Source organism: Aedes albopictus, chromosome 1 (genome assembly GCF_035046485.1).
Source record: "Aedes albopictus strain Foshan chromosome 1, AalbF5, whole genome shotgun sequence".
NCBI lineage: Eukaryota > Metazoa > Arthropoda > Insecta > Diptera > Culicidae > Aedes > Aedes albopictus.
Genome location: NC_085136.1, coordinates 25,002,095 through 25,027,280, shown reverse-complemented (window position 1 = coordinate 25,027,280; position 25,186 = coordinate 25,002,095). Strand labels below are relative to the sequence as shown.

General features: G+C 44.0%; 1 protein-coding gene across 4 annotated transcripts in view; it reads left to right on the top strand.

Annotated features, from left to right (window-relative positions):
- LOC109415218 (centrosomal protein of 162 kDa-like) overlaps positions 1-25,186 on the top strand; it is a 107,584-nt gene that overhangs the window by 76,559 nt on the left and 5,839 nt on the right. For all 4 annotated transcript variants that reach the window (XM_062844239.1, XM_062844241.1, XM_062844242.1 and 1 more), the window contains exons 2-5: positions 8,249-8,994; positions 9,052-9,266; positions 9,323-10,194; positions 12,662-12,823. In XM_062844239.1, coding sequence (XP_062700223.1) covers positions 8,249-8,994; positions 9,052-9,266; positions 9,323-10,194; positions 12,662-12,823 — 1,995 coding nt within the window. The remainder of the gene's footprint in view (positions 1-8,248; positions 8,995-9,051; positions 9,267-9,322; positions 10,195-12,661; positions 12,824-25,186) is intronic.

Below are 25,186 nucleotides of genomic sequence, written 5' to 3'. Positions count from 1 at the left end.
TTTTGCTGTCATAGCTCGATGTGATTTTGATGAGTTATTCAAAAATCTAATGAATATCGCACGAATAGCTCAAAGTGATATGATATCAGTTCTTATTCTTGTCGAAATAGCTTAAAATTTCTAAATAAGAACAAGATTAGCTCTTCTGCACGAAATGGAACACATACACCCATAGAGATGGCTCAATGTTAGTGAAATGACATGTGCCCCTTTCTGAGCTGTGGAAACTAAGAACTGCATGCTCTTATTCCCATGTCATTTACAATAATGAGTCACAGTTGAGTGGTAAGCATCGCTGCCTGTGAATCCTAAGGTCGTAGGTTCAATGCTGCATGCTGGCATTTTTTTATCTATTTTTTTTTTCTAGAAAAAAGTGACAAATCTTGCCTGTTATTGTTTTGATCTTGTAATATCTTAACGAGCTATTATTAAGTTGTTCATTATATAAGATTTTGCTATTATTTCTGTTGTTTTACCTCTTTTATCAATCAAACCAATATCAGTTTTTGCTCTTCAATAATTATAATTCAATCAATCATAACTGAATATGCTATTCATCAGATTTTTCAACCTACTCGTGTAGACTCGCATTAAGTGGTGGTAACCACCTGTCGACGTCAATGTGGGCAGTTTAGTTGTAATACAGGAGGACAACGTTCCACCAATGCAACCCGGTGGGAAATGATGCGATCTCATCCAGATCCATCCAGGTTGTTAGCACGATGCGGGTCCCGAGCGAACGCATATTTATTGAAAGTAGCCTTTTTTGCGGTCAGAGCTGCTGAAATTTTATGTTTTATTATGAATTTAATCTCATTTCAATCTTAAATATGACTTACACTATAGTATTTGTCTGCCACTCCCGGATTCAAACATTTCAATATCTTAGCTACCTACTGCCTTCTATCTATTGTTGTACGGTTTTTATGCTGAGTTTTACCAAAAAACTTCCACAACACAGGTGGTGAAGTCAAGACCGTTTCATCACGAATCAGTATGCGCTCAGTTTCCAAAATATGTGTTCTACCGATTCCGTTTTCTGCGGAGGTGGGACCAATTGAACTCCGCGTGACGTTAAAATTGTTTTCGGCGACATGAACGCGCAGGTAGGAAGGGAGGAAATGTACAGACCGGTAATCGGGCGAAACAGCCGTATCGAATGATAACGGCCAGCGATGCGTAAACTTTGCAGCCTCCCGTGGTATGGTAGTCCGAAGCATCTTCTTCCCCCGCAAAGATATCCACAAAGCCACCTGGAGATCACCCGACCACCAAACAGAAAACCAAATCGACCACGTTCTAATTGACGGTAAATTCTTCTCGGATAAAACCAATGTCCGCGTATACCGCTCTGCGAAAATAGATTCGGATCACTACTTAGTCGCTGTATGCATGCGCTCAAAACTTTCGACAGTTATTACCACGCGTCGAAATCGAACGCCGCGGCTCGACATCGAGCAGTTGCGTAACGTAGAAGTGGCTCAAGCCTACGCGCAACAGCTAGCACTAGCCTTACCAACGGAAGAGCAACTCGGCACAGCTACATTTGAAGTTGGCTGGAGGGACATCCGATCCGCCATAAGTAGTACCTCAGCTGCAGCACTAGGCTTCGCGACTCGCGAATCACTGAAACTACGGCGAATGTGAACAGTTGAAAAACGAGAAGAATGCAGCATGGGCGAGAATGTTGCAACACTGTACGAGGGCGAATGAGACGCGTTAAAGACAGGCGCGGAACAGGCAGAACTCAGTATTCCGGAGGAAGAAGCGCCACCAGGAAGAACGAAATTGCGAAGCGATGGAAGAACTGTACCGCGCTAAGGACACACGGAAGTTCTATGAGAAGCTGAACCGCTCGCGCAGAGGCTTCGTGCCACAAACCGACATGTGCCGAGGGGAATCTCCTCACGAGCGAGCGTGAGGTGGTCGAGAAGTGGCGGTAGCATTACGATGAGCACCTCAATGGCGACGTCGCAAGCACCGAAGGTGGCGTGGTAACAGATCTAGGAGCACGTGCGCAGGACGAAAAATGTCCAGCCCCTATCCTCCAAGAGATTGGAGGAGGTTGGCCGGTTGCAAAACAATAAAGCCGCTGGAACAGATCAACTACCAAGCGAGCTTCTAAAATACGGTGGAGAAGCACTACTGGTGAGAGCACTACACTGCGTTATTACCAAGATTTGGGAGGTGGAAGTATTACCAGAGAAATGAATGGAAGGTATCGTGTGTTCTATCTACAAAAAGGGCGACAGGTTGGATTGCGGGAACTATCGCGCGATCACACTATTGTGCATCCTAGCTTAATCACTCAGATCCTGCTGATCTGAGGCAGCCGTCATAAGATTGCGCCCGTTTGATTTGTACACGGCGGCTGACAGCTCCACCCGGCGGCTGCAAAACAGTTTTAGCCAAGGTGCACACCGTGTACAAATCATACGTGCGCGGTCTGGCGCGATCTGAGGCTGCGCGTTTCGAACGCAGCTTGCTGAGAATCTAAGATAAGCGCGACAATACTGAGCGTTGCCTACAAGATACTCTCCTGAATTTCATGAGGCAATATCAGGCTGGCTGAACTCATGGGTGAACGCGTTACAACGGACCAGGTGTTGCAGAAATTCCGCGAATACAACGTGCCCACACATAACTTGTTCGTCGATTTTAAATCGGCATATGATACAATCGATCAAGACCAGCTATGGAAGATTATGCACGAATACGAATTCCCAGATAAACTTATACGGTTCATCAAGGCGACGATGGATCGAGTGATGTGCGTAGTTCGAATCTCGCAGAGAGTTACGGCAAGGTGACGGTCTATCGTGCTTGCTGTTTAACATCGCCTTAGATGGTGTAATGAGGAGAGCGGGGATAAACACGAGTGAAACGATTTTCATGAAGTCCGTTCAGCTGCTTGGTTTCGCTGGTGATATAGATATGATAACTCGCAAATATGAGACAATGGTGGAAACGTACATCCGACTGAAGAATGAAGCCAGGCGAATCGGATTAGTCATTAATGTGTCGTAGACAAAGTACATGATGGGAAAAGGGCTCCAGGGACCAATCACCACGCACGCCACTCCAAATTTCTATCGACGGTGATGAAATAGAGGCGTTTGAAGAATTCGTGTACTTAGGCTTACTGGTGACGGCCGATCCCCTCGGCTAGTGGGTATCTATCAAACTGGGCGTGGTGTAGTGTCGTGCTTCCTTCAAAGAGCGGAAAAGCTCACTGGAAGCATTGAACGTGTCCGTGTCTTTAAAGTCCATCCTTCGTAATGACATCATTACGCCACCGCCCATGGTCGCCCATAGCTGCATCGCATCGTATTCGACCTCTGGTGGTGGGTTATTGAAGCTCGGTGTGAGGTATGCTGTTTTGTTCACTACTGTATGTGAAGCGGAGGACAACTGGGGCGAATACCTTTGTCTAACGCGAAATCTACCTGCCATTTTTACGAACATAGAAAACACCAAATCTCTTCAACACTTTATAATTGGACCACTTTGATAAAGCTATTAAGCATATTAAACAGGGCTAACAGCAGAGTGAAAAAGGCAACCGTACAGACCAGGGTTGAAACGCTGCACACTGTTCGCGTTGTGCGCGAACAATGCTGAAGACGGAGAAGCAACCAATCACACCCACATTTTGCACAGATGTTTGGGCTTAAAAAGGAGATCGAAAAAGCTATGTAAAATAAATTGACATTGTTAGCCCTCTATGGTTCTCTATGGAGCCACCATCCTCTATGGAGCCACCATCATACGCGCTCATCTAAAACCACTACCCTCATATAGGTTCGAAGCTTTTACTTACTCATTTATTTGAAAATTGGTATTACTGATGAGAAGCGTTAAAATCAAAGTAACCTTTACATACATTTGGCAGGTCATACTTGTAACTCAGATTTTAGTAAAAGTAGGAAGCGTATAAAGGTTCCATTAGACATGGCAAATATTTGGCCTAACAAGCCCAACAAATGATCAACACGACGTGAATCATAGCAATCTTGGATGAATGTCGGACTTCAATGGCAAATATTTGGCAACATGACAAACAGTCTAATGGCACCTTAACCCTCTACTTCCCATGGTTGCTCTAGAGCACCATCAATTTTTGACGAACTCGGGATAAACGGAATTAGAGGGATATGATGCAATAACTTTTATAATATGACTGTTACCTTATAAGGTTAACCCAACTACTAACTACTTGTTTCAATAGTGGAACTGTTGATATACAATCAAAAACCTACTGATTTACAACAAAAGAGTTTTTCATTGATATAGAATAATTTAGCCAATTTGCAATAACTTTTGTTCAAGCACTTTTTTCCGGAAGTAGTTGTTCAAAGTAGTGGGAAGGAAAGGGTTAAGTAGTAAGCTAAAAAGTAAGTTTTTTTTTTAATTCGAATGTTTACTTGATTTTCACGTAAATGTTACGTTGTATCTATGGTGAAAACTATCAGCATTTGGTCATTTAGTGTTCATCTGGGTGAAACAATAAATGTTACCGCAGATTGGTAAACTCAACTGAATGGTATATTTTTCGTGATTTTTATGGAGCAATTAGATGTGGGTTAGGGCTGGATAAGTATTCAAAATCACAGGGTCATTCAATGATAACCTAGAACATCCTGAACACCATGAAATTAGGAAAAACGAAATAATTGACATACCAGTTGTTCTAAAAGCTGAACTTGGATGTGGGTTACGTTTATATGTATTCATTTAGCCTTCGTCAAGAATATCAAAAGTGTTTTATATTCTGGGATGTTCTAGGTGTTCCAAACTGTCCTAAAGTGAAGTCCTTCAAATCTACAAAAATAATTTTATGTATTTTCTCCACAAATAATAGCATTGCATAACCTATTGGGATCCGTGAAGCTCTTGACATCTACAATGTCATTTAGAGACACTATAAGGATATTCCAGGTCAGCCAAACAACCTTGGAATTCAGGTCTACACTCGTAACAGTAACCATATCTGTTATACTGCGTAACGTTGCATAATCAACCGCAGTTACTGGAGCAATCTTTAGTACACTAGCTCAGAGGTTCCCAAACTTGTTTCTATCGCGGCGCCTTTTGAAATTTTTGAAATGTTGCGGCGCACCAACACCTTTTTACAGAGAATTTTTAGTACCATGATTTCTCAAAATAAAAAAAATACAATTTCTCAACTAGGAAAAATTGCTTAAGGATTTCATAAATATTGGTTAGATTTCAAATGTCATATTTATTTATCGAACTAACTTAACAAATATTACAAAAACTTCTGCATTGAAAGCAAGCTGATGATTCCTAATAATTCAACCAAAAACAGTCAAACTATTGCAATACTTTGATGTTTCGTGAATTAAAATGATTTCACATAATTCTAAGAAAACTTTCAAAGATGGTAGTTAAGAATGTAGCGCAGAAAATTTTAGCAAACTTAGGTACAAACATTTAGGACCAGGCTGATGATGGATCATTCATTACCAAGCCTTGAGAAAAGCTTGAAGGCGAAAGGCTATCTTTTACATGAGTTTTGTATAAAAAAGTGTCTGAATCTTGCGTTCCTTGGACCCGTTTTGGGTCTTAATGCGACCAAAAATTACATAGTTTTCCATCAAGATCTCAAAAATAACCGATTTTGAGACGTGGCCTACTTGTACGAAACCGACAATTTGCAGAAGTATTCCAAATATCATTCCGAAAAACAGGAGACAACATACACATCGGCGAAAAATTTTCTTGAAATAACTTTAATATGATTTTTGAAATATTTACTTTTCATTACAAGTGGTTGTTCATAGAATCAAAAACTCAACTGAGTAATTGGAAATTTAATAAACTATTTTAGAATATAACTAAATATATCTCAAAACTCCAAAAATTTTAAATTTTCTCCAAACCCCGAAAATTGTAAAATAGATATCTAAACATATGTTTAAGAGGGTACCAGAAATTAAATAGAACATTCGATGGTTGGGTTGGGATCAATTTTGGAGCAACACTTCTAAGTTTCAAACAAAAAAGATTTTCCCAAATTAAATTCATATATTTTTTTTTTTTGTTTTGGCTCAAGAGACTGCGGCGCACCAGCGGAATGTTCACGGCGCACCAGGGCGCCGCGGCGCACAGTTTGGGAAGCACTGACTAGCTTATTATAAACTTTTGGGAAATTCAGGGTTGTCCATATAGCCGAGGCGGTAAACGCACGGGTATTCAGCATGACCATGCTGAGGGTGACGGGTTCGATTCCTGGTCGGTCCAGGATCTTTTCGTAAAGGAAATTTCCTTGACTTCCTTGGGCATAGAGTATCTTCGTGCCTGCCACACGATATACGAATGCAAAATGGTCATTGGCAGAGGAAGCTCTCAGTTAATAACTGTGGAAGTGCTCATAGAACACTAAGCTGAGAAGCAGGCTTTGTCCCAATGAGGAAGTTACGCCAAGAAGAGAGAGAGAGGGTCGTCCAAACTGTTCTATAATGAAGTCCTTCAAATCTGCAAGAATAACGTTATGTGTTTTCACCATAAATAAGGCTGATACAAATTTCGATTTTCTCTAATGTCACCGCCCCCTCGGAAAATTTTTGTCGGAATTCAACATTTTGAGGGGGGATACAAATAAACTATTCAACAAATTTAAAAAAAAATTAAGTGAAATTAGAGTCGTCGAGAAAATTTCTTAACAAATCCGATAAGTTTGAAGATTTTGCCTAATTGTTTGTGTAATTTTTCATCAAATACATTTATTATTTATCATTCCCCCCCTTGACGAGTGCATGACCAAAGTGACAAAAGAAGAAAATGAGATTTGTTCCGGCCTAATGGCATTGCATAATCTGTTGGGATCCGCTAAGCTCTTGAAATCTCAAATGTCATTTAGAGACACTACAGGGATATTCCTGGTCCGCCAAACTACCTTGGAGTTCAGGACTTCAGGTCTACACTCATAACAGCAGCCATATCTGACATACTGATTAACGTTGCATACTTATCCGTGGTTACTGGACCAATCTGAAGTCTTTTTTTTTATTATAAACCTTTGCGGCAATCAGGGTCGTCCAAACTGTTCTATAATGAAGTCCTTCAAATCTACAAGAAAAACTATGTGTTTTCACCATAAATTTTATCATAGCATAATCTGCTGAGATCCGTGAAGCTCTTGAAATTTCAAATATCATTTAGAGACACTATGGGAATGTTCCAGATCAGCCAAGCTATCTTTGAGTTGAGAACTTCAGGTCTACATTCGTGACATCTGCTATATCTGACATACTGAGTAACGCTTCAAAATCAATCGAAATGACTAGACCAATCTGAAGTCTACTATATATTATTATGAACCTTTGGTACATTGAGGGTCTTCCAAATTATCCTGAAGTTTAGCTCTTGATTGTAACATTAATTATTCTCACTATGAACTTTAAAGTGTAATCTGGAATCCCCCTGGCATATCATAAGTCATTTCAAGATAGTTTTGAGATAACCCAGATCATCAACACTACTCCGGAGACCATAGCTTTAGGTATACACTTGTGATAATAGTTTTTGCCACTGCGTTAAGTAGTGTCACGTAATCCACTGTACTTACCAAAGCAGTTAGAGGAATAATAAGCGTTGTTATATATTTTTGGGATATTATGGGCTTCCTTATTGTTATGAAGCTTAGTTGACAAAAACAATCACTGTAACATTCAGAAGACTTACTTGACATAATAAATTACAATTCGTAGCTTTTAATGAAAGAAGTTACCGTTACACCCGTAAACTTTAGCATCTAAACTCAATAACAGTTTGGATGACCTAGGTCCTAACTGATCTGATACTGTCTGTTGAACTTTCAGATGACTTACTGGACATGATAGATTACAAATCGTAGCTTTGTATAATGAAAGAAGTTACCGTTGCACCCATAGACTTAAGGATCAAAAATCAAGAACAGTTTGGATGACCTAAGATATCCAGAAAAAATATTCTACCGTTTTTATGCTCTTGAACACCTAAACTACAGAAAAACGTAGAAAAAATTGCATAATAACGCTTGGAAAAATTCCGGCTTCAAAGGGTTAACGTAAATAATAATAACAAATATGGAAGACCTGTGGGTAGCTACAGAACTGCTCATAAGTTACTTTAAGTAGGCTCCATTTAGCGTTGAGATTGGGTCTCTATATTCCTTTGAATTATAGTGTTGGATATCTCTACACAACAGTCGTTCTCATGTTCTTCTTTTATCAATTCTTTCCAGCAAATTTTCCACGACGAGGATCACGAACCTCCCCCGGTGGATTTAATTCGCCGGAAGAGCTTCACCATCTGCACAGCCGGTGAAGAACCGGATAGCCAGTGTGGTCAGCGGCCCACCTCTGACCAAACATACATTGTCCCAACTCCAGCATCTGCTCCAATAGCTACAGAAATGCGTAACAGAAGGAACACCACCGGAAGAACTGGATCGGCTGGATCGTCCTCTGCGCCGAACAAATCCGCCTCCACACCGAAAAAGCGGAACAGTATCCCCAGACCTTCACCCGCAATGCCAACCCCAGCTTCGCAGCTTCCCCGCAAATCGATCGAAGCGGAAAACAAAGAGAACCATCTGCTGCTGACCCAGTCTCGGATTCGGGACCTGGAAGAGATCTACAACTTGACCCTGAACGAAGTATCCAAGGAGCAGCGGAAAAGCCCCTCCCCTGCTCCGACCCTGGTCCGCGAGAAAACGTTCTGCGACAAATCGACCGCTCCATCGCCGACCCGTACCACGCAGGATTCGCTGGTCAGCTGGGCCAAGGAACGGGAACTGGAAAGCAGCATCACCAAGCTGCAGGAGAAACTTAAGGACACCGAGGAACGATTCGAGAGCTTGAAGATCCAGTACGACACGCTGTCGCAGGTTCATCGGGCCCTGAGGGAAAACCACGGTTCCATCCAGGAGGAAAGTGACAAGCTGAAGTTGGACGTTCAGCATCTGACCGAGTGTGCCAATGTGTTGAGGTGAGTTAAGTAGGGTGCCTTGTAGAACGATGAGTTCATGGGTTTTGATTTTTATAGATCCGAACTGCAATCGGCGCGAAGTGACCGCGATGCAGCGATGGAACTGCAGAAAATTCTCCAATCGGAACTGGAAGAATCTCGACGCGATAGGAAACGATACCAAGAGCTTAACGAGAAGGACACCAAGACCATTCAGGACCTGCAGCGTCAGTGCCGGGAGATGGAACGGATTCTGATGAGGAAGCATCCAGATTCGGTTTCGGCTTTGATTGGTAACTCTACATGTTACACATTTTACTTAGAATCTAACGCTTTTTCCAATTTTCAGTGGCCAGCAAAAACACCAACAACAACAAACCGACTGAGGATGCTTCCCAGACGCGTCGACTTCTGGAGCAGCGTATTGCCCAGTTGGAAGCGGACGCCAAGGAACAGGATGCCAAAGCCCAGGGCATTCTGGCCAATGTGCAGGCCCGCTTCAACTCGGTGCAGTCCAAGTACGAGACCCACATTGCCGATCTGGAGATGCAGGTGCTCAGTTTGCAGGAGATCAACTCCAAACTGAACGAGAAGATCATCCGCCAGATGGACGAACTCTCGAGCATCACGAGCCATGCGGCAGTGTCGCTCCCGAAGGTTAACTCAATCGCCATCGCAACCAGCAGCAGCTTCACGCAAACCGAAGATATTCCCGACAAGGATTGTATTAAAACTAGGTCCATTTCAGTGCAGACCGATAGCAAGCTGACCGGAACGGGTGGACCGGGCCGGAATCAATCATCCACCGGACCTAAGCGAGCTTCATCAGCCAACGCTGGAGGAAAGCTGCCAAATTCGTTGTCAGATTCGCAGATCCAAAGCCGGGAGGACGCCCATCTTCTTGCCACCATCCGGGGAATGCGCGTGGATCTAGCCATCAAGGAGAAGGCAGTTCAACGACTGACGCGAGAAGTGGAAGACTGTAAGAAAACGATCAAGAAGCTACAGAAGGAACGGGACACCTACCTGAAATCGGAGGGGCGATCCGGCACCAGTTCCTCTACTAGTTCTTCGATGGGAAAAGGTAAGGCATACGATCCATCTCACTATGCGGATGGTGGAGGAGTCGCTTCCGACGCCAGTGCACTGAAGGATGCGCATCTGAAGATCAAGCTGCTTGAAGCGGACTACAAGACGTTGCATGACAAGAGGCTGCAGGACGTAAGTTGATTGAGTTTTATACATGCGAACCTCCATTTAAGTTATGGATCGTTATTTTTTACACGAACTCATGATAATCATTAAAATGGGATCAGATTATTACTTGGAATAGAATTTGAAGGCTTCTAGAGAGGCTAAGCAGAGCTTCAGGGTGGTGTAAGAGGAGGTAGAGGATGTTCCAAGAGGTTTCAGAGATTCGTAAAGGAAATTTTAAATGCAGCGAGGGCTAAGTTTTAAGAGATTTTGAAGCCGTTTCAAAGCTTTCAGAGAACTACCCAACTAACAAAAGTAGCTGTATAAGAGCTTATGGAACAAACGCTTGTGTAAAAGTGGTTGATTAAGCTCTTATACAGCAACAATGATTGTTGGGTACATAGGGATTTCAGGAGGTTCCTGGGGGTTCCAAGAGATTTCAGTGGATATCAGGGTGTCTCTTCAAGAAATCTTTAGGGAGTTTTGATTCTTGGAGATATCAGGAATTTCAAGAAATCTACAGGCGTTTCACCCTTTATGGGAATGTCACGGGGATTTGAGCTGGTTTCAAAGGCTTCAGAAGGGTTTAAAGACGCTTCAGGGGAATGTCAGAGGGTTTCAATGGGTTTCAGTGGGTCTTCAAAAGCTACCAAGGAAATTCCAGAGAGATTTCAGAGGGGTTTCATGGGGATCTAAGAGCGTTTTAGGAGTTTTTAGGGAGGGCGTTTCAGAAGTTCTCACGGAGTTCCAAAAGAGTTTCATTAAGTTTCAAGGGATGGCAGTTTAGAGTAGTACTTCCTAAATCCGGTTTTAACGGTGCTCAAACGTGTCGCAGGCCCGCTTTTTCTACTCAAGCGAGTCTTCCAGGGTCTGGTGTGTCGCAAAAACAGTAATTGGGAAGCGTGGGCTAAAAGGACATCTGGCTTCCAAGGAGGTTTCAAAGGATTTCAGGGTGCTGTTTCTGGGGCTTCAGGGGGTTTCAAGGCTCTTCATGGGGGATTCGGAAGATTCTGGATATGTAAGGCTACAGCGGGTTTCAGGGTGGAGCTTCAAGAGGTTTTAGTGGCTCAAAGAGGTTTTTGAACACTCTCAGAAAAGCTTCATGGGATACCGGAAGGTTTCAAGGGTACCAAGGGTACCAAAGAAGGGTGATTTCAAGAGGGTTTCAGGCGCTGCAGGGGATTTCAAAGGTAATTTTCATGGATGTCAGGAGTTTTCGCGGAATTATCAGGAAGTTTATCAGAGATTTTGAAGGGGTAGGGAGTCTCAGTGAGGTTTCAGGGGATTTCAGGAAACGTCCAGGACATGTTTGGAAGGCCAGGTTAATTTTAGGTGATTTTAGGTTGTCAATGAGTAGATTCAGGACATTTCACGGAGTTTCAGGGAGTTTTCAGAGGTGTTCAGGAAAGTAAGGGGTTTTAACCTTCCGTAACTCGCGCGGTTGGCCACCTCCGTCAGCACCACGCTATTGCTGAGTACTAAAAGCGAGATTTTTTCATAGTGTTGTACAAAATACAACAGCGCGATCGCTCGAGGGTTAAAGAGTTTAATTCCAAAGCGGTAATAGGTGGTTTCAAGGGGTATCAGGCAGATGTCAGAGAGTTTCGGAGATTCAGGAGGTTTATAAGGGATATCAGGAGAGTTTCAGGGATATTCCAGATAGGTTTCAGTGGATTTTAGTGGGTTTCAGGAGGCGTCATGGGACATCTAGTGGACCTCAGGGTTTGAAAAGTTGTCAGGCAGTTCAGAGGATTTATGAGATCTGCAGGGGATTTCATTGCAGGGGCTTTAAACTAAGCTTTCAGGAAGGAAGGATTCAGGGGATATCGGAAGGGGTTTCAGGGAAGCTGGGCCTAAACCCAGCTTGTTCCTAAAGAGTTTCAGAGAATTTCAGTCTGAATTTCAAGTGGTCTCACGGGGTTTCTAGAGCGTGAAAGAGCTTTAAAGCGTTTGGGGAGTTTCGAGGGGTGTCAGGAGAAGTGTAGTTGGTTTCAGAGGATTGAGGAAGGTTTACGGAGGCCTAAAGCTATTTTCGAGGGCTGTACCAATGGGGGAGTATCTATGGGTTTTAGAGGGTCTTCAAATGGTACTAGGAACGTTTCAATGAGTCTTCAGGGGTTTCATAGGATTGCGGAGGGTTTCAGGGAGCTTCATGGGCTTATAGGGTAATATCATAGATTTTAAGGCTTCAGAAGTTCGCAGGGAGTTTAAGAGTTTCCATGAAATTCCATCAAATTACCCTGAAGATTAAATTTCAGTGATGTTTCAGAAAATTCCAGGAAGTACATACAAAGTAATCATCGCATTAGGTCCCCCAACTGCTCTATATACAATCAAACTCCATTGAAGTGATGCTCCGTTTACATAAGTACTTACATAGTATTCTATAGATTCTACTTAAAAGGAGGTTCAAGTGTATCTATTCTCGCATGCGTCATACTTCCCACAATCCAAACTCGCTTCCTTACGCCTTACCCGTTTTCCCCCTAAACAGCTTAAAACTCTTCAGGCAGCTCACGAACGGGAGCTGGCGGCATGCCATGAAACGGTTCGAATCCTGCAGCAACGCCTCTCGGAACGGGAGGAAACCCTACAACACACCAAGGAGAAACGAAGGCCCAACCACAACATCGACTACTACGCCCTGAAGGCGAAGGTAAGCAACAGGGGTGGTAAGCCCCATACCAAGTGACCACCGGTTTCCGTTTCCGCCAGAATATTTGCACTATTGCTTCCAATACTCAGTCGTTTCACCACATCACCCAAATACACGTATTTTGCGCTTTCTTAATCTCTGTATCTTCCTTGGTTCTAAATTTTCTTTGCTGCTTCTTTGCTGCCGGAACATTCGGTTTTTGATTTGTTGCGTTGTGCCTCAAAAGCGGAAGCAACTTTTCAAGAAACGCCTCATTGGAAGACCGGTGAATGTGACGGCACTAAAACTCAATTGGCTTGGAAGTTTTAGAAAATTTCGTCACAGTCGGCACAGTAGGAAAAGTAGCGGTAGTACCAAACAAAACCACCCTGTAACGGAAACAATTGTGGAGTCGTAGAAATTCACATAGAAGTTGTTGTTAGACTGCCGCCAGGTGCCTTATCTTTCTATCTTTGCATTGCACAATATATTACATTGTTTTATGTGGCTTTTTTGTTTTTTTTTTATGTTTTGTTCCAAACTACCTGTGGACACAATCTTTGGTTTGCTTATGTTCTATAGAACTAACCCGAGCTACGAAAAATTAAAGTGATCCCAAGTAACAGAACTAGCTGAATAACAATTTATTAAGCTTAAGTTTGCATAAGAGTGGTTTGTTCCACTCTTGTACAGCAAAAACTGTTTGTTGGGATGGCCTTCGAAGTACTACTAATCGGAAATTGTAGAATCGAAGCCCAATAAGATGCGATATGCTTGTTTATATTCCATACGAGCTTCATGAAGGTTTATGTAACAATCCATGAAGCAAACAAATTGACTGGGTTTTATGAAACTTATGACTCGGTTTTATTGAACTTAGTCCGTTTATAACATAACTGCTACCAAATCGACATTGAACGGCAGATATTAGACACCTCCATTACCGGCGAGATTTGAACGACCCAGCTAACATTTAGTGTGAATGTAAACGTCAATAAAGCGTCCTCAATACTGCTTGATGCTGAGTTACTGTGTTGTACATATGGACGGAAGCTTCTATGCAAGCCCTATACCAATGAATCTGTCGAACTTTAGGGGGCGTCCATAAATGACGTAGCTTTTTTAAGCGATTTATAATAACCGCCCCCCCCCCCTCCCCCGCGTAGCATTTCGTCACAAATTCAGATACCCTCCTCTATAAATGACGTAGCTTGTTAAAGAACTTGCCCCCCCCCCCCCCCCCTCAAAAAATTTTCATGACAAAAAGCAAAAAAACTCGAACTTAGCTCTGTGTTGTAATTTCGGGAATAGTGGAATCGTAGCAGAGAAAAACAACGTGCTTCACCTTTGCTTTGTTGCACACGAATGACTTTTATTTGACACAAAAGATACGGAGGAAGTGGTCAATGACATTGATGTTCTCCAGAGGGGTAATACAGTGAATACATTATAATGCGAACTTTATAACATCTTTTCCTCCCCTAACAATAGTATTTGAAATGTTAGTACTTGGAAAGCCATGATTGTTGGAGAAAATGCAACGGTCGTCCGGTATTCGACCTGATTGCCAAACCCCCTAGTGTCGACCTAATTGCCGACACCCCTGTTGTGCATGTTTTTTGACAGTCCGTTTTGTGCACGTTACCAAGACAATGACAATAGAAGTAAACCAAAGAATGTATGTATGTTTACGATTGGAATAAATGTTTATCGCTTGACGACGGAACACTTGCGTTTTTCCTCCCGCGGTATTTTCCGAGTTTCCCGGTAGTGTTTTCGCGTTTCCACGCATTATCCGCTGCGTACCTGTCCGCTTCGTCTAACAGGTTATGGGCCCAGTGAAAGTTGCGCGAAAATCGGTTTAATCGGAACGGAAAAAGCGGAAAAAGTGTCGGTCGTTTGTGTAGCGCTTGTGAAAATTCTGAAAAGCCAGCAGCGATGGAGGCGCTGAGCAAGTTTGTCCAGTTGAACAACCGCAACTGGCAAACTTGGAAATTCAGAATGGAGATGCTGTTAACAAGGGAAGAACTGTGGTATGTGATTGATACCCCGAAGCAAGAAGCTGTGAACCCCGGCCAGTGGGAAAAAGACGATAAAAAGGCCCGCGCGACAATGGGGTTGTGTATTGCAGAAAACCAGTACGGGTTGATTCGTGCGGCTGCTAGTGCGAAGGACTTTTGGAACAATCTAAAGCAGTACCACGAAAAAGTGACGGTTACTTCCCGGGTCTCCTTGTTGAAGCGGTTGTGTAGTGTCAATCTTCTTGAAGATGGTGACCTTGAGTGCCATTTGTTTGAAGTGGAAGAACTGTTTGACAGACTGACGCAGGCCGGACAGAAGCTAGATGATTCCCTGAAGGTGGCGATGATTTTGCGGAGCCTCCCGGATTCGTACTCGGGACTGGTTACTGCTCTCGAAAGCAGGCCGGATGCGGATCTCACGGTAGTGTTAGTGAAGTCGAAGCTTCTAGACGAGTTCGAACGTCGGAAGGAGCGGTCTGGGAAAAGTGAATATCCCAGCGAACTGAAAGCGCTGAAAAGTTTCAGCATTCGTGATTCTCCCAGGAGGAGATGTTTTTATTGCAAAATGAAGGGTCATCTGAAGCGAGATTGTCCGGTGTTGCAAAGAAAGTGCGAACAAGAGTGTGAGAAGAAGAAGAAGAGCGATTCATCGACCGCGAAGCAAGCCGCAGTGAAGGACAGAAGTGCCGTTTTGTTTCTGGCAAATGGTGTCCGGTCGAGCGGGTGGATTGTGGACAGCGGTGCAAGTGCTCACATGTGTAACGACAAGCGATGCTTTGAGACTATTGATGACAGAGATACTAGTGAAGTGATTCTGGCGGATGGGAAATCGGTGAAGACAGCTGGATGCGGAACCGTGAAGCTAACTGGCGTGAACGGGTGCGGAGGCGCGGTTGATGTGACCCTGCAGAAGGTGTTGTACGTCCCGTCGCTGAAGAGTGGGCTGATTTCCGTGAAAGTGCTGACGTCGAAGGGTTTCCATGTGGTGTTCCGGAAGAACGATTGTGACATTGTGAATGCAGCCGGTGAAGTGGCTGTGAAGGGAGATCGCCGAGGTAGTTTGTACCAACTGAGGACGGCCGAGCATGCGCTGAAAATAGTTGGAAGGAGCAACGGAAACCGTCGGCGACGCCGGAAATTGGAACACCGAGCCTCGATAGTAGTGTGTAAAACATGTGAAGAACCTAGCCGCCAGGAGGAGGTGGCTGTACAGCGGAAAGAATCGCCTGTGACTGTTAGTGATCCGGATGACGACGATGAAGAGTTCTTTGACGCACGGTGTTAGTGTGCGGAGGATCCAGCTCCGGTTGAGGAGGAGTCGCAGGAAGTGTCAAGTGTTTCCGGAATTGCGAGGCAGGATGTGCTGGAGTCGGAACGGTGAAGTGAAGAGTATTGGTAGTGATACCAAGGACAATCATCACCGTGACTAGCACGTCCGGAGTAGTGAAGCGACTTTGTTTTGGTGGATAGTTAGGGTTCTGCGGGGTTCAGCAAAGGTAAGGCCAACCGTTGAGGAGGAGTGTTGGAGAAAATGCAACGGTCGTCCGGTATTCGACCTGATTGCCAAACCCCCTAGTGTCGACCTAATTGCCGACACCCCTGTTGTGCATGTTTTTTGACAGTCCGTTTTATGCACGTTACCAAGACAATGACAATAGAAGTAAACCAAAGAATGTATGTATGTTTACGATTGGAATAAATGTTTATCGCTTGACGACGGAACACTTGCGTTTTTCCTCCCGCGGTATTTTCCGAGTTTCCCGGTAGTGTTTTCGCGTTTCCACGCATTATCCGCTGCGTACCTGTCCGCTTCGTCTAACAGGTTATGGGCCCAGTGAAAGTTGCGCGAAAATCGGTTTAATCGGAACGGAAAAAGCGGAAAAAGTGTCGGTCGTTTGTGTAGCGCTTGTGAAAATTCTGAAAAGCCAGCAGCGATGGAGGCGCTGAGCAAGTTTGTCCAGTTGAACAACCGCAACTGGCAAACTTGGAAATTCAGAATGGAGATGCTGTTAACAAGGGAAGAACTGTGGTATGTGATTGATACCCCGAAGCAAGAAGCTGTGAACCCCGGCCAGTGGGAAAAAGACGATAAAAAGGCCCGCGCGACAATGGGGTTGTGTATTGCAGAAAACCAGTACGGGTTGATTCGTGCGGCTGCTAGTGCGAAGGACTTTTGGAACAATCTAAAGCAGTACCACGAAAAAGTGACGGTTACTTCCCGGGTCTCCTTGTTGAAGCGGTTGTGTAGTGTCAATCTTCTTGAAGATGGTGACCTTGAGTGCCATTTGTTTGAAGTGGAAGAACTGTTTGACAGACTGACGCAGGCCGGACAGAAGCTAGATGATTCCCTGAAGGTGGCGATGATTTTGCGGAGCCTCCCGGATTCGTACTCGGGACTGGTTACTGCTCTCGAAAGCAGGCCGGATGCGGATCTCACGGTAGTGTTAGTGAAGTCGAAGCTTCTAGACGAGTTCGAACGTCGGAAGGAGCGGTCTGGGAAAAGTGAATATCCCAGCGAACTGAAAGCGCTGAAAAGTTTCAGCATTCGTGATTCTCCCAGGAGGAGATGTTTTTATTGCAAAATGAAGGGTCATCTGAAGCGAGATTGTCCGGTGTTGCAAAGAAAGTGCGAACAAGAGTGTGAGAAGAAGAAGAAGAGCGATTCATCGACCGCGAAGCAAGCCGCAGTGAAGGACAGAAGTGCCGTTTTGTTTCTGGCAAATGGTGTCCGGTCGAGCGGGTGGATTGTGGACAGCGGTGCAAGTGCTCACATGTGTAACGACAAGCGATGCTTTGAGACTATTGATGACAGAGATACTAGTGAAGTGATTCTGGCGGATGGGAAATCGGTGAAGACAGCTGGATGCGGAACCGTGAAGCTAACTGGCGTGAACGGGTGCGGAGGCGCGGTTGATGTGACCCTGCAGAAGGTGTTGTACGTCCCGTCGCTGAAGAGTGGGCTGATTTCCGTGAAAGTGCTGACGTCGAAGGGTTTCCATGTGGTGTTCCGGAAGAACGATTGTGACATTGTGAATGCAGCCGGTGAAGTGGCTGTGAAGGGAGATCGCCGAGGTAGTTTGTACCAACTGAGGACGGCCGAGCATGCGCTGAAAATAGTTGGAAGGAGCAACGGAAACCGTCGGCGACGCCGGAAATTGGAACACCGAGCCTCGATAGTAGTGTGTAAAACATGTGAAGAACCTAGCCGCCAGGAGGAGGTGGCTGTACAGCGGAAAGAATCGCCTGTGACTGTTAGTGATCCGGATGACGACGATGAAGAGTTCTTTGACGCACGGTGTTAGTGTGCGGAGGATCCAGCTCCGGTTGAGGAGGAGTCGCAGGAAGTGTCAAGTGTTTCCGGAATTGCGAGGCAGGATGTGCTGGAGTCGGAACGGTGAAGTGAAGAGTATTGGTAGTGATACCAAGGACAATCATCACCGTGACTAGCACGTCCGGAGTAGTGAAGCGACTTTGTTTTGGTGGATAGTTAGGGTTCTGCGGGGTTCAGCAAAGGTAAGGCCAACCGTTGAGGAGGAGTGTTGGAGAAAATGCAACGGTCGTCCGGTATTCGACCTGATTGCCAAACCCCCTAGTGTCGACCTAATTGCCGACACCCCTGTTGTGCATGTTTTTTGACAGTCCGTTTTATGCACGTTACCAAGACAATGACAATAGAAGTAAACCAAAGAATGTATGTATGTTTACGATTGGAATAAATGTTTATCGCTTGACGACGGAACACTTGCGTTTTTCCTCCCGCGGTATTTTCCGAGTTTCCCGGTAGTGTTTTCGCGTTTCCACGCATTATCCGCTGCGTACCTGTCCGCTTCGTCTAACAATGATTACCCGTGGCCGACTCGGGGTTACGGTTACAGATTTTTAGGATAGGAAAGGGAAATTTTGGAAATCGAGTTAGTACTGTTAGCGTCTTTACAAATCAAGCCTTGCCGGAGGTTTCCTAACTCTGTTTGATCTTCTGATACGACTTTCACTGGTTGGATTCGCTTCAGCATTTCCTTGAGCATTGCAGGTAGGAGTAACAGAGCTACGAGTAGGTGTAATGTCAGTTGCTGAATTTCTCATGTTAACTGTTTGATTGGCCTCAGTTCCCGTAGACGGCAAGTCATTGATAGCACTATGAATAGCACTATCTAATGCTTGTGGATCGTGCGCATTGGAACAGAATTTAGGTTCGTTATATTGGTTGCGGATAAGATTATCGAGTAGAGAATCAGGATCGGGATCAGTGATTGGAGAAACGGGCCCAGGTCTTAGTTGGTCCACGTGTCGCTTCCACAGTCTACCATCGTCAAGTCTAATCATGTAGTGTAACTTGCCTATTTTCTCAGCGACGACACCAAACTTCCACTTTTCAGAGCCTGACATAAAATCCCTAGCTGCAACCCTATCGTTTTCATCGAAAGATCGTACTCGCTTTTCCTCTCCCAAGCTATTCCTGGAGCTTACACCGTGATCCACACTGGGTATCATCAGATCAATACGAGTTTTCAGCTGCCTGCCGAACACAAGCATCGATGGGCTTTTCCCTGTAGCAGGATGAACTGTGCGTCTATACGCGGAAAGAATATCAAGCAAAGTCATGTTTATCTCCGATCGTGAACATTTGAGAGCTTTGAGTTTGTCCTTCACTGTCTGAACATAACGCTCAGCCTGCCCGTTTGTGGCAGGGTGGTACGGGGCACCCATCTTATGAGTAATACCATTGTTCTTCAGGAACAACTTGAATTGATCTGATGTAAATTGAGTCCCACGGTCAGTCACTATAACTGATGGAATACCAAAAGTGGCAAAGAACTCTCGTAATCTTTGAATTGTGGTCTCTGTTGTCATGTCCGGAATAACTTTGATTTCGGGCCATTTGCTGTACGCATCAATCACAATGAGAAAATACTGTCCCATGAAAGGCCCCGCGAAATCTACATGAATCCGCTGGAAAGGTTCTGTAGGTCTTTCCCATGAATGAACCGGTGCTTTAGCCGGGTCTGGTCTTGTACGAGCACAGTCTATACAACCTTGAGTTAAATCTGCAATATCATTGTCAATGTTGCACCACCAACAATATGATCTTGCCAGGGATTTCATGCGCGAAATCCCAAAATGGCCAGCATGCAGCTCTTCTAGCACTTTGCGACGCAGTGTGGGAGGTATGTAAACACGGATTCCCCTCATCAAGCAGCCCTTTTGAATTGAAAACTCATTTTGGTTGATCCCAAAACGATCATGACCCTCGACCAATCTACCAGTTTGCAATGCTTGAATCAAGTTACGTACAGTCAAATCTTTCGCAGTATGTTGAGCAAGCTCTTCAACCGAAACAGGAAGTGTCTCGATCTGTTGAATCTCCAAAACATCAGCCAGCTCAAAGTATGGTTTGCCTGAAGAGTTCGGAATCGGTAGACGAGACATCCCGTCTGCATTCGCATGAAATTTCGAATTTCGAAAACGAATTTCAAAATCGAAACTCTCGAGAAAAACAGCGTAATGCTGCATTCGTGTCGCTGACAAAGTTGGCAGTCCCTTGTCAGGAGAGAAAATCTGGGCAACAGGTTTATTATCAGTGAGTAATATAAATTTCCTGCCAAACAGGTACTGGTGGAACTTCTTAACCCCGAAAATGATTGCATATGCCTCCTTGTCTACTTGTGCATACTTTTGTTGAGTTGAGTTAAGTGTCTGTGACGCGTACTGGATAGGTCGTTCGCTACCATCTGGGTAGATGTGGCTCAAAACGGCACCTACACCGTATGGAGAAGCATCAGTCGCCAAAACTAATGGAAGATTCATGTCGTAGTGAACTAACACGCGGTCAGACTGCATTTCGCATTTAACCCATTTGAAGGCATCCTCGCAGGCCCTATCCCAAACAAACGGTGCATTGTCTTTTAGGAGATTATTGATTGGATACATCTTTGAACTCAAACCGGGCAAAAACCTTCCGTAATAATTAACCAGGCCCATAAATGCTCTAACCTGTTCCTTATTTTTCGGCGCCGGCATCTCTTGGATTGCAGTAACTTTGTCTTCCATCTTATGAATTCCTTTGCTATCAACAACGTAGCCGCAGTACTCAATACTGTCAGCGAAGAACACACACTTAGACAGGTTGATACGCATGTTATAACTTTGAAACCGTCGCAAAACTTCATGCAATCTGGCTAGATGTGTTTTATCATCTGGACCAGTTATTTCAACGTCATCCAAGAATACAGATACACCTGGAATGCCTTGCAAAATTTGAGAAATTTCTCTTTGAAAAATCGCTGGTGCCGAAGCCACTCCATACATTAAACGAGTAGGTTGAAACAACCCGAGGTGAGTATTCAAAGTCAATATACGCTGATCTTCTTCTCGCACCGCCATCTGTAAGTACGCTTGAGTTAAATCAATTTTGGAGAACTTTACTCCTCCTGCCATGTTGGCAAACAACTCATCGATTGTTGGTAAAGGGTGTTCGTCCACCAAGAGATTTCTGTTGACAGTCAATTTATAGTCCCCACATAGCCTTACTCGATTCTGAGATTTAATCACAGGAACAACGGGTGTAGCCCATTCACTAAGATTAACTTTAATCAAAACCCCGTTCTGCACCAAACTTTCAATTTCCTTCTCAACGATTTCCCTAATCGAAAATGGCAACGTACGAGCCTTGAGGAACACAGGTTTACTGTTTGGTTTAAGCGTGAGAGAAGCTTGTATGTTTTCCATTTTTCCTACTGAATTATCAAAAACGGTGGGAAATTGTTTTATCAAATCGTCAACCAGCTTCGGCGGAGTAGTATGAGAGCTCACTTTGTTAACGACGCAATCACGACAACCCATTATCTCATTCCAGTCAAGCTTAAGAGCATGCATCCATTCACGACCAAGTAGGGGATGTCTATTTCCTTCAACCACAAACAAGCGCAAGTCATTGATCACGTTATTCAATCGCACTTTAACGTTAACGAATCCGAGCACCTGTATTTTGTTACCGCAGTAGCTTCGCAACTCAATGTTTGATTCCTGTAATGACATATGTTTCAAATACTTATTCTTATCTGCAATGCTCATTAAAGTAACTGGCGATCCACTATCGACTTCAAACTTGATGACGGTATTTCCTGTTTTAAGTTTTAAGTAAATTTTGGAGTACTGTTTGTCGTCGTTTATTTCGCATACATCAAATACGCAAATATCATTAGGTTCATCGCCCAACGAGCTTGATTCAGAATCACGTTCAGAATAATTCTCAACCAGATTTGTCTGTTGTTTCATCATCTTCTTACCGAGCTTCTTACCGTATTGGGTGCCAGATGTGGTGCTGAGACACACTCGCTGCAGATGCCCTTTCTTTTTGCAATGGTTGCAGACGGTGTCCTTGTGAACGCATCGGTTCGCCAAATGTGTCTCACTTCCACATCTGAAGCACTTGTTAGTAGGGGTGTTAGTTACCTTAGCCGTGGTTCCTGATTCGTTTGAAATCGTCCGTCGCTCTGTCGAAACTAGACGCCGACCTTGGTTGCCAGCCTTCTGCACTAGATTCAACTCATGGACTTTCCTGTTAAGCACCTCGACACCTTCACCCGATGCTTCCATAGATACAGCAATATCCTTCGCCTTTTCGAAAGTAAGGGCTTTCTCTTCGATCAGCCTCGTCTTGATCCTTTGATTTCGTAGGCCGAAAACGAGTTGATTACGTAGCGCTTTCTCCAAATAATTGCCGAAGTTACAGTGCTTCGATTCACGTTGAAGGGCCGTGACAAAATCCATTACCGATTCTCCTTCCTTCTGCAGCCTTGATCGGAACTTCCAAAGTTCGACCATTTCCAGAGGTTCCGGATCGAAAAACTTCTCCAATGTCCTCACGATGTCCTGATACGTTTTGTTTTCCGGTTCAGCTGGAGCAAGATGATCGCACAACAGGTTATAGGTTTCGGCTCCCATGTAATATAGAAGCATCGCCTTTCGACTAGCAGGAGGTACATCAAATATATCCAACGCTCCTTCAAAACGTTTGACCCATCTTGACCACTTGGATTTGTTCCTGTCGAATGGCTCAATCGTAAACATGGATGGAAAAGCAACAGCACCAGTCCCAGCGACAGCAGCACCAGCCCCAGCAGCAGTAGCACCAGCTGGACTCGTCATTTTGATTTTACAGCAGCACAAACTTCAGCAGCAGCACCAACTTTAGCAGCAGCAGCAACAACTTGACAACAGCAGCGCGATGGCGATCCGTACAGCAAACAATCAGCAGCACCACCGGCCACCGCAGGGCGTAATGTTCGCATACAAAGCAGGGTTGACTGGACCCCAAGGCACAGCACCGACACCAGAAAAAGGAAAATCCGCCGTTCCGGAACAGTACTCGAAGTCTTCTCAAAATCGTCTCCTCGTCCGTCGAACTCAGATCCGAAACTCCAATTTCACGCAAAACTTTCGGCTGCAATCTATTTTTCCATCCACTAATTTCCAAACAAAATTTATCCCGCCTCGTCGACAACTGTTGTAATTTCGGGAATAGTGGAATCGTAGCAGAGAAAAACAACGTGCTTCACCTTTGCTTTGTTGCACACGAATGACTTTTATTTGACACAAAAGATACGGAGGAAGTGGTCAATGACACTGATGTTCTCCAGAGGGGTAATACAGTGAATACATTATAATGCGAACTTTATAACACTCTGATTTCAATTTTACCTTGTTTATAGAATATTAAAAAAAAAATAGCAAGAAAACAATGCCGACTGCCAGGTTCAGATCGCCGACATCAAGAGAACAGGAAATTGATGATCCCAATACAGTCGAATACCATTTTAGCCTACACTGAAAAATATTTAAACCCAGCGAATCAGTTCTAGAAACTCAAATTTGGCTAAACAGCTTTTAGTTTTTACTCAGCATTGGGTTGTTTTCTCCCTCTCCCCACACGAATGTTGTCAAAAACGAAAAGAGAAGCACCGACACATCCGTGCGGCTCCGTGGAAGAAGCCAAATTTGACTAAACCCAAATTTGCGTCACATAAGGCCTCCGCTGGGTGAAAATAACTTACCACTGGGTGAAAATTTTTGCAGCGATCAAACGAGAACTACCTAGTGACCACTATCGCTGTTTGACGCAAATTTGAGTAATTCCACGGAGGTGCGGGATTGCGTCAAAAGAACTTAAATTTGGGTTGATTTGTAGTTCCGTGTAGGAGCTCTTCCGAAGATATTAGTTTGCTCACTAATAAATCTATTAAGAATATCAATTTGGTTTAATTTGAATAAAATTCATCACGACATTCGAAGGACTCTGCAAGAGTTTCTTCTAAAATTCTTTCAACTGTTCATTTTGGAATTCCTCAAGGAGTTTCTTTTGGGATTCCTATTTTTGAGAATTGCTCCTATGGGGAGAATAATTCCCCCAGCACTTCCTTCTGGGATTTCTCCAAGAATTTCCTTTGGGATTCCATTCGAGAATTCCTCCTTCTTGTATTCCTTCAGGGGTTCCTTCAGCGATGCCTTCAAGAATTCCTTCCGGAGTTCCTTCTTAGATTCCTCCAAAAGTCCATTCTGAGGTTTCTCCAGGAGTTTTTTTTTTCTAAGATTGTTCAAAAAGTTTATCCATGGTTTCCTTCAGGAGTTCTTTCAAGGTTTACTTCCACTTTCTTCCACCAGCAGTTTATTCGGACATCTCTTCAGGGATTTTAACCGGAATTTCTTTTGAGATTCCATCGAAACTTATTTCTTTGTTTCCTAAAGAAGTTCCTTTCGGGATTTCTCCAGGTGTTCCTTCTTGGTTTTTTTCAGGAATTCACTCAGATATTCATTCCGAGATCTCTGCAGGAAACCCCTTTGGCATTCTTTCAAAACCATCCAAGGAGTTGCTTCTTCCTTCAGGAATTCCTTCCTGGATTCTTCTGGGATTCCTCGAGGATTTCTTTCTAAAATTTATCCAGGATTTTTTCCCGGAGCTACTCCAGGAACTTTTTCCGGCATCCCTTCATTCACTCCATCCAGGATTCCTCCAGGAGTTATTTCCAGATAATCTTCCGGGATTCCCCAAAAGTTATTTTCGGGATTTCTTCAGAAATTCCTTCCGGGATTCTTTTAAAAATTGCTTCCGTGTTTTCTTCAGAAATTGAACTAGGAGTTCCTTCTGAGAATCTACAAATATCTCCTTCTGAGATTCTTCCAGGGGTTTATTCAAGATTTCTCCAAAAGTTCCATCTAGTATTGCTCCAGGAACTCCTCACGGAATTTCTTTTGAAATTTATCTATGATTTCCTTTCAAGATTCCTCCAGGAGTTCCTTCTGAAAATCTTCTGAAAATTCGTTCAGGGATTCCTTCTGAGTTTCCTCCAGATTCTTTTGGAATGTT